A 9341-nucleotide genomic window follows, 5' to 3' on the forward strand; every position below is an offset into this window, starting at 1 on the left:
TTGTGATTGTCAATATACCAACCTTTTATAATTTTTATTTGATAAAAACATTAGTTGTCAAAGACTTAGAGTAATGTATTGACAAACTTTTAAAAGTCATAATATTGCTCATTATATCATGAAAAACTACTTAAGCCAAACTCGAAAAACCTCACAAGATAGCTAAGCTCAATATTACATCTAATCTTAGTTAGTGTCTACAACATTGTAGAGTCGGTAGTATTTTGCTAGAAACCAACTTATAATCCATGAGTAGTTTAATTAGGTTTGCTACTAATTAAAACTAGATTTTATAACATCACAATGGGCTCTGTTCGATAGTACAAGGGTCAAACATATCCACATTAGAGACACTAACGGGTATTGATAGTCCAAGGGGAAACCAAAACCAAACCCCATTACATAAGTTGGTCCACCATTTATAAATCTCTAATCTTAAAAGAGTAAATAAAATAATAAAATTTAAGCAAACCGGCAGAACAGTCCCACGAGGGGGTTTGTTGTTTGTCCTGCATCCGCTATCATCTCGCCGCAGTTGGTTTTCACAAAAACAATGACAGAAACTGCTGATTACCTCCCTAATTCTCTCACTAATTCCCCTCTAAAACCTCTACTTCAACAACAAATTAAATTTGAAGTTGAAGAAGAAGATGATGAATTGAAGAAATTACTTCAACCTGATGTTTCCACTCTTCCCCTTTATCCTCCTTCCGCTGTTGAAACCAACTTTGTTCGCTATTTCGCCCTTGGTTAGCTTCTCAAACCTCTCTATTTTATTCATTTATTTTGGGTTAAATTCATAAAAAGGGATTCGTTAATGGAGAATTAAAGATGATTTCAATTGGGTTTTGTTAATTAATTTGAGAAAGTTGTGATTTTATTTTGATGGGTTTATAATAGTTTGTGATATGTTTACACATTCAGATTTTATGAAGGCAGGGCATGATCAATATGTGTATCGTCATGCTAATGGGTATGCTTTTGTCAATTATTTAATGTGCTCTCACTCTCGGGAATTAATAGTCGCGTCGATTATGTTTATCGTACTATTGATGTGACAACTAAATCCAAATGAGTACAAGTATACTAAACTGAATCTGAGTGGGAGTTATTTACAACTATATATTGATGCTAATAATATTATGATTGTGCAAAAAAATAGTTTGCTAAAGTATAAGTTGTTGGTTAGTTGAATTAAATTTGAATGATCAAAGGTGCATAAGTGCATTGTCTTTTAATCTTATTGCTTTTATTGGAAGAATGAGCTATGATATTTTGTGTTGAGATAACTTTGTTGTGTTTTTGGAAATTATAATACAGGTTATGTGTGATTGGGTTGGCAAAAACCCATGTAGCTCTTCAGGCTGAAGGAGGTGTTACCTCTGTAGATTTTAATGTTGGAAAGTCTGATCGTAGCGAATTGAAGGTCTCAGGGAAGCGCAAGAAGGTATCGAAATTAGCTTGTGTTTTGTGCATACTTACATTACATATTAGGTTCTTGTTATGTTGATATTATAGTAGCCATGTTTTTTGCTGGAAAAAAAGGTTAAGGATTTGGGTAGGAAGCATCAGAAGCTTTTTTCTCGATCTCTAAACAAGGGCGAGTAAGAATGTCGTTGAACACTATGCGGGCCTTCTTTCTGCCCTGCTAATCAATAGAATAAATAGTTAAGTATTGTAAATCATTATATCAATCATAGAGATTGAGTTGGGGCTGGCTGTAGAAAGGGATAAATCTGTATTGCTAATGTCAAAAATGATGCTTGGACTCCTTATTCCATTTCAAGAATCTTTGTTGAAGTGGATAAGGATACTTGGGACCTTCGGTTTTGTCCAAAATTGAAATTTTTGGTTCTTTCTAGTGTTACATATACATGTATGAGAAAGGAAAGTATCCTTATGAATATGTCAATAGTGCAACTTTGGACTCCAGTAATTTTGTACATGAATGCTGAATTTAGAATGTTTGGTGTTTGACTCTTAGATCCGTGCTCCCAAGTCTACTACTTGTATTCAAGTTCATGCATTTTAGGACCCAACTCTCATAATGTTGGACATGAAGATGTATTGCATAAACACAATAGTTTAATCACTTATTAACTTAGTCCCCTACAAGCTTTTGTGAAGTGCATACTTTTTGATGGGAAAGCATAGCGGACTACAATGAATAAGTCAAATAACAGTGTAAAAAACTTTCGATTTTAACTGCGCTGGTACAGTATCTTATTTTGCCAAGTTCTAGGAGAACTTTCAAAATGAAATAGTTACAGATTGCAAGTTCATTGGTTTCGTAAAATACACCTAATTTAAGTGGCTTGTTTCTTTAGTGAAATAAAGGCTTATGAGCTACTTCGTATAAAAACCAAAAGGAAGAATACTCTCCTTCTCAGTCCCTGTAAATTGAACTTCTTTTGTCGGTCCCTTGAAGAGTATGGACTAGCAAATGTTGTAAATTATGTGACTGAACTGTTCTGTAAGTTTAGTTCATAACTCAATATTGCACAAATGTAATATGGACCATGCACTCATTAGCTATCAACTTAGTTTAGCCCACAAATATGCAACAAATTTAGTCTTCTTAATGAATTTGTTATACCGGTATCTAGGCACAAAATATGTGACATGCAGCCAGTAGTCCCTTGAAGCCCTAATCATCAGGGGTAGGGGTTTCGTCATGTTGTGCCTTCCTAGCTTCTCATATGGAGAGTAATCCAAGACTTTCGTCGGTTGAACTTGTTGATGATCTATCCGAATTCTGCTCCAGGTTCTGGACATTCTGCCAATTCCCACAGATCACTATGATACTTTAAGCATATTTGCTCATTAGGCTGTGATGATTTTGTTATTTTTTTTATGCTATTTGTTAAAATAAGTGATGCATAGATCAATCTTTTGTTGGATAGTTAAAATAAAAGACAATGCCAATACAATGTGATATTATGCAATTAGTTGATCTTCACCTGAACAATTTGTTTGTGCAGAATGCTCAACACTTTCAACCAAATAGTATTTTGTGCAACGTCCATAGTGGTGATGTCCCCTACACTGTCAGGTAAGTTTTTGGTTGCTTCTTGCTTCTCTTCTGCCTTATCTTGCCTCTTGATAATAACGAGTAGGCTGTGTCATGAACAGGTGTTGTGTCAAAGGGCCATTGCTTGAAGTCAATAATAAACTAATTGAGAATCCAGACCTGCTTAATTCATCGGTGAGAATTCAGTAATATGCTTTTCTACTGTTTTTTATAACCTGTGTCCTGTGGTATAAATGACATAGGACTGTGCTTATCATTCTTCACTATCGTTGAACTTAAATTTTGATTTTTTAAATGATGGGATAAGCCATGTACCTCAGGTATAGCCCGCATAATGAACCCCCCCCCCCTCCCCCCCTCCTTCCTCTCCCTCATTTTATCAGTTTTATCACCCAGCCCCTGCGGCCCTGCCCTGTCCTCCTCGCTCTCACTCCACTTCCCCTTTCTTGAGTGTTTGAACTCATGCCATTGGTCCAGGAGGTGGGATAAAATTTTCACCACTACACACCTTGCGGCTCATCAAACATTACTTGCTTGACCTGTTGCTATTTGTAGGAAATATATCTAAATCGAATATAGTCTAATATGCGTCATTCTCATTTGTAAAATTGTTACTCTTTTGGATTTGATATTTTAACCAACATAGATTGGAGTCATGTGTTTAGGTTGAAAGTTGATTAGAAACACTGCTTAATTGTACAGAATTACCTGGTTTCTTGGGTTTGTTATGCAACAAAATCTTACTGATTCAACTTCCCTTTTACCTCGATATTTCAGGCTGAAAGAGAAGGTTATATCGCAATTGTGATGCCAAGACCAGGAGACTGGCTGAAGATTAAGGAAACGCTTGTGGATTTTGATGAGTTTAAGAAATTACGAAATCTCAGCTAACATTATTTTCTTGCTAGATTTATCCCTTGCAATTGTAGCTGATCATAAAGCTCTCACTAACTACCATAGAGCAGGTCCGAGCACCTCATTCTAATTGTTTTGAAGACGCTGAGAGCTTGAAGGGGGATACATTTAGACGTTGAAGCCATAAGAATCAGATCTAGGACTAGGCCCACGGTGACCAAATCTCGAATCCTTCTATGTTATTGTATGATTTCCTTTATATTGTATATGTAACTTGAATAAATCTAGCATAAGAAATATTGATAACATTGTTTTGTTGAAGGTTTTTTTTTTTTCTCCTTTTTTTTTTTTTTTTTTTTTTTTTTGTGTCTTGAATTTGTTTTATTCATTGTATTTGTATACGTGTTCTGAAGAAGTTTTTCCTCCACGTTCAAAAAGAATTGCATGTATGTTCAAAGTATAATCCTTATCATATCGATGTATTTTAATGTTAATGTTTGGCTGAGATTTCGTACACAAAAGTATATTGCTTAATAATCAAAACCCGTTTGTTAATGGAGTGTTCAAAATGTTGTTATGGAGTATCCATCATGCTTTCTAGAGTAGGATATACCAAGTATATTGCTCCTAGCTTGTTTTTTTTTTTTTTTTTAACGTGTATGTTTGCATAATAAATTGGGCTTGATTGTGTGCACTATATACCCTCGTGTCATAGACTAGTTGTTGCATAGTCGATAGTTCGTCTATTTTTAAGAACCTGACAAAATTGCATATGGAGTATTTAATTGTATTGATCAAATACGAAGTTTTTATTTTCTTTAAAATAATCAACCTGGATTATTTTATACTATGGTAATATTGGAAAAGTAACAAATCTTTCTTAACATTATAAAATAGTATGACTTTTGAAATATTATACTACCTCTTTTTTTTTTTTTTAGTTGACATATATTTTTTTTAGAAAGTTTATTTTTAGTTGACACGTTTTCTTTTAAAATAAGTTTTATAATTTGTATTTACTAGTCTACTCCACTTGTTTTTATCATTCGCTTTTCTCTCCTTAATATGTGTGCCTAAATCCAACGCGTCAACTAAATAGAGGAGGAAATAAGATAGAATGACTAGCTTAGGACCTTTATTATATATATATATATATATATATATATATATATATATATATATATATATATATATATATATATATATATATATTTGAATTGTTTGGGTTGTCCTCAAGAATCTATCTTGATTGTTTTGTTCTTTGCTGTTGTCTTTAACTTTGTAAATATCTTTAGGTTTATTTAATGGTAATGCTTGATTACTTATCAAAATATGAAAGAAAAAAAAAAAGGTTGTCCAACCAGCAACTCTATTAGTTTCCACAACTCTTGTAAGAAATCCTGTTGGTCAAGAAACACTTTCAATTTCTCATAGATCTAGTTTTATCTCTCGATGTATGACATGCATCCACATTTTCCCATTATTTTTGGAACCACACTTGGATGGATTTAATGCCAAAAACACTTACCATTGTTTAAAGTGTCATAAAAATAGAGAGGGGATAAATAATTCTACCAAAACACATGATAATTTCAAGGGGAAGTATTCCAATAAATTAAAAGAGTTGATATGAAACAAATTTAAAGCAACAAAATAGGTGAAGTTGGTGGTTGTTGAAGGGGAATAAGAATGGTGTGGAGTTAATTATAACATACTTGTATCTTTCAAAAGAGTAACTATAATTTCCCACTATCCCCTAAGGCTGATATATCATAGACTACCCCAAAATAAACATAGCAATCCCTTTCATTCAACCATCCCTATTATACCCCATCCTTTGTACCACCTCGCTCGTATCTTTCTCTAAACTCCATTCCTCCCGCTACCCTCATGGTGGCTCGGCCCCCCTATCTTACTCCAAGCATTCTAAGTATATATATGATCTTAGATGATCTTGTGTTGAGGTCACTTTCTTCATCTATATGCTAGTTTCTCCAAAGGCAGAATATGATGCTACGTGCACTAGGAAGATTGGCAACTAAGCAAAACTTGTGATAGATCTACTGAGAAATGCTCTGTGAAAAAATTGTAGTATTACATTTAATTCCTAGATCCAAAATCGAACAATCAAAAAAAGAATAAAATCTTTTTATGTGCTACACACTTACACTAGTTTACATAAATCATCAATATAATCAAATGTTACTCTAACTAACTAGCGTTAAATAAATAAATAAATAAATGAATAAATAAAAATCAAGAATTGTATTGTTTTTGTAACTACATCAATGAAAAAATTGTCCTACTAGCTAGCTAACTTCTATCCAAAGAATCACTAAGCAGCTAGCGCGAGCAGAGATATTGCTATAATGCTGCCATTGTGGTATCAACTCAAAGGGGCTAATATTTCTTGAAGAACTAATCTTCTTGATCTATTTATAGTTAAGAAGCACAAGTAAATATGTTCTTCTAGCTCATCCATTTGTTCTTCAAACCCGTGTTCGTGCAACTGAATATCCTTTAGTGCTTCCCTAATCACTTCATGGTTCCTCCCATTTCTCACACACATCTTAGCAACCTGTCTTTTATGCTCAACCTCATCGTGCAGCCGTGTCACGAGCCTCCCTACCGTGTCAAAGTCATTGATAAAGGTATAAATCCCCCTAGCCGCGACATCTAGTTGTGACCCTAGGTGCTTAAGGAAGCTCGTCTTAAGCGATCCTCCACCGTGTACACTCTTCATCACACCCTTCGACAATGGCAATAATAAGGCTGGTGCCCCTAATAGTCCTACCATGCTATGCATTGCTAAGGCTAACAACGCGATAGCAAACACCGCGTATGTGATCACAAATCCATAACCAGCTGCCTTCTTATATAACCGCGTAAATTTCTCCCTTCTCTTGATTTTCCTCTTCCTTGAGGTCAACTTTCGAAGAAGATGAGAGTAATTTTCATGGATCATACGAAAGTCTACCGTGCCATCAATGATTTCTAACAAAGGATTGCTTAAGCTTGCGAAGGAAGCTAATTCTTGAAGTAGTAATTCATGACATTGTTCATCTCCTTGCTCAGATAACTTGAGCACCCTTTTGATAAACCGGTGGTTAGACCGAGTTTTATGGATTCCTTTTAGGAGAGATTCACATATATTGCTAGCCTCAAGGCTTGCATCAAAGTAGTCAACAAGAAGGGTTTGAAGATTCGACGATTTTATGAGATCAATCACAGCCTCTTGTCGCGGCTCTAGGAGGAGTTCCGTGAGATGCGTGTAAAAGGGAGGCGGAGATGATGAAGTTAAGGAAGATGGAGACGGAGGCGGAGACGAAGACAGAGGTGAAGGTGATGTTAAAGGAGAAGAAGAAAGCTTGTCATCTAAAGTTGGATTTTGTAATCCTGTTAGCTGAATTTGAGCTTTGCTCCAAATTTCCATGTATGATTGTGTTCGAAATACTCCCTTGTACTCTTCATTCACATTTAGCTTCCCACACAAGCTAGCCTCTTTCCCTAGTTTTTTCCTTGAATTTCCTACAAAACACAAAACAAAAATCTTATTAGCACCACATCATTCAAGATCTAAGATAGATTATAATAATAATTAAGCATACATATTTATTATAATAATTTTCCGTTAGTTATGTTATCTCATCGGATCAGGATTCTCTCCATAATTGAACGAATCAGCTATAACATCAAAAATCAAACGAGGGATTTGATCTTCGTTGTTCAGTAATTGGAGAAAATCCTCCCTCGAAACAAAGAATTTAATAGAATGAAACAAAAATCTTGAAGTATTTGTCATGTGCTTACCATATTTTGAAGAAAATGAAGATTTAACCTTGGACCACCAAATCTTGTTGCTCTTTGAGGAAAGCATGTCGTTGTTCATTGTAAATGAATCAAAATATTTTTTGTCTTAAATGTTTGGGGGAAAAAGGAAGAGAGAGGTTTTGATTTCCTTAAGAGCTTATTATTAATAAGTAGCTTAGTAGTTAAGGTTACAATAATAATGAATTTAAAGTGGTAATTAAACTTGATATATATATGTTTTAGGCAGAGAGAGAAAGAGAAAGAGAGAATTAAGTGGAAGAGAACAAGAAACTAGTTTGGCAGTTGTGTATAAATACAAAGGCCCACCGCCTTGTACAAAAATAATTTGTTAGTGTGACTTAGGTTACACGATAACGTAATCATACGTGTATTATTGTTCAATCACCTATATTTTGGTGCATGATTCTGTTTTATTCTATTGGATTTCCTTTTATTTTTAGTAGTTATTGTTACTGTTATGTTTTTATTTATTTTGTGTGTGCCTTTTGGACAAGCTAAAGAGGTTCTGTGGAAGGTATTATTATTGTAAGAAAATGAAAGTAGTAGCTTGAGATAAAAACTAGAACTAACGGTTTTATCCACACGTATGAAAAATTTTATCCCCAACTAAAATGAGGTTAATTTACCATCCTATAATATACTCCATAATACGGATGTCATATAGCTTGTGTCATTAAGTTTTTTGTCCCATTAACTTGTTTACATTGTTCTTCATTTTTGGGTATATTTGTTTGTAATTTTATTCTACATCCACTTTTAATCTTTTTTCATATATTTACATTTAAGCTTAATTTTATTTTCTTATATGTAAGATATTGAAAATGTGTTTGCTAAATTTGTATAAATCTTTAAACAAAATAGCTAAAAATTTACTAAGAAAATCAATATTAAATACACATCTAATTAAATAGTCAAAACGGTAAAATTAAAGTATAATACTCGTAATAATTATAATTAAAAAAAATATTAGAGGGAATATTATGTATGAAATAGAAAGGTGAGTTTGATCCTAAAAGCTAATATACCCAATTTGTCTATAATAATAGATTGTAACCTTTTCATAACATGTAAGGCTCAAAAGGTAATAATTAATGTTGAAGAGTTTGTTGGCCATAACCATCAAGATCAACTTAAAAGGTCATAAAATCAAAAAAGGGAATGGTTACCTATATTTTAATTATTTATGTTTCTATGATAGATTTCTAAAAATATGTTTGTTTTCCTTGAAATAGGATGATTAAGTTCAATTTCTTTCTTTTTAGATTAGGTCTTTTTAAACATTACAACTATTACTGCTTTTTTAAATGATATTTTATTCATCGAATATGACTTCATTAAATTTAGTTAATCATTCTAATTAACATGATTGGGTCTTATTAGTTAAATTTATGACGTCGGATATATATAATTGCTAATAGTAATAATCGTGATATATACTAGAAACATTTGGAGTAACAAGAACCATATAAAAACAGCAAAAAAATGAGGAAAATAGAAGTTGACATTGGATTGAAATTACGTGAACAAGAAGTACATACAATCCTAGGTTCATAAAAATGGATCAAAGTTTGGCACACGCCAAGAGTAATCTTTAGCAACATTACTGTTAAATACAAAGCTTTAA

The 9341-nt window shown here is 33.3% G+C and overlaps 2 protein-coding genes across 2 annotated transcripts; one reads left to right on the forward strand and one right to left on the reverse strand.

Annotated features, from left to right (window-relative positions):
- Positions 1-374: 374 nt before the first annotated feature.
- Positions 375-4323, forward strand: LOC110721691 (protein Simiate-like). Its single transcript, XM_021900889.1, has 6 exons — positions 375-749; positions 925-973; positions 1321-1447; positions 2982-3052; positions 3133-3205; positions 3809-4323. Exons 1-6 carry the CDS (start codon positions 554-556, stop codon positions 3920-3922), a joined length of 630 nt encoding a protein of 209 aa, XP_021756581.1. The 5' UTR covers positions 375-553; the 3' UTR covers positions 3923-4323.
- A 1774-nt stretch (positions 4324-6097) lies between these two features.
- Positions 6098-8432, reverse strand: LOC110721354 (UPF0496 protein At1g20180-like). The gene is made up of 2 exons (XM_021900492.1): positions 7697-8432; positions 6098-7414 (listed from the first exon to the last, which is right to left on the reverse strand). Exons 1-2 carry the CDS (start codon positions 7773-7775, stop codon positions 6273-6275), a joined length of 1221 nt encoding a protein of 406 aa, XP_021756184.1. The 5' UTR covers positions 7776-8432; the 3' UTR covers positions 6098-6272.
- Positions 8433-9341: the final 909 nt, after the last annotated feature.

Source organism: Chenopodium quinoa, unplaced genomic scaffold, assembly GCF_001683475.1.
Source record: "Chenopodium quinoa cultivar QQ74 unplaced genomic scaffold, ASM168347v1, whole genome shotgun sequence".
Lineage (NCBI taxonomy): Eukaryota > Viridiplantae > Streptophyta > Magnoliopsida > Caryophyllales > Amaranthaceae > Chenopodium > Chenopodium quinoa.

Excerpts from the sequence above, each read along its gene's own strand:
- LOC110721691 (XM_021900889.1), top strand. The coding sequence starts at position 554 with ATGACAGAAACTGCTGATTACCTCCCTAATTCTCTCACTAATTCCCCT. Across the intron at positions 750-924 it reads TGTTCGCTATTTCGCCCTTG|ATTTTATGAAGGCAGGGCAT; the intron begins GTTAGCTTCTCA and ends TTACACATTCAG. Across the intron at positions 3,053-3,132 it reads GATGTCCCCTACACTGTCAG|GTGTTGTGTCAAAGGGCCAT; the intron begins GTAAGTTTTTGG and ends TGTCATGAACAG.
- LOC110721354 (XM_021900492.1), bottom strand. The coding sequence starts at position 7,775 with ATGAACAACGACATGCTTTCCTCAAAGAGCAACAAGATTTGGTGGTCC. Across the intron at positions 7,415-7,696 it reads TTCATTTTCTTCAAAATATG|GAAATTCAAGGAAAAAACTA; the intron begins GTAAGCACATGA and ends TGTGTTTTGTAG.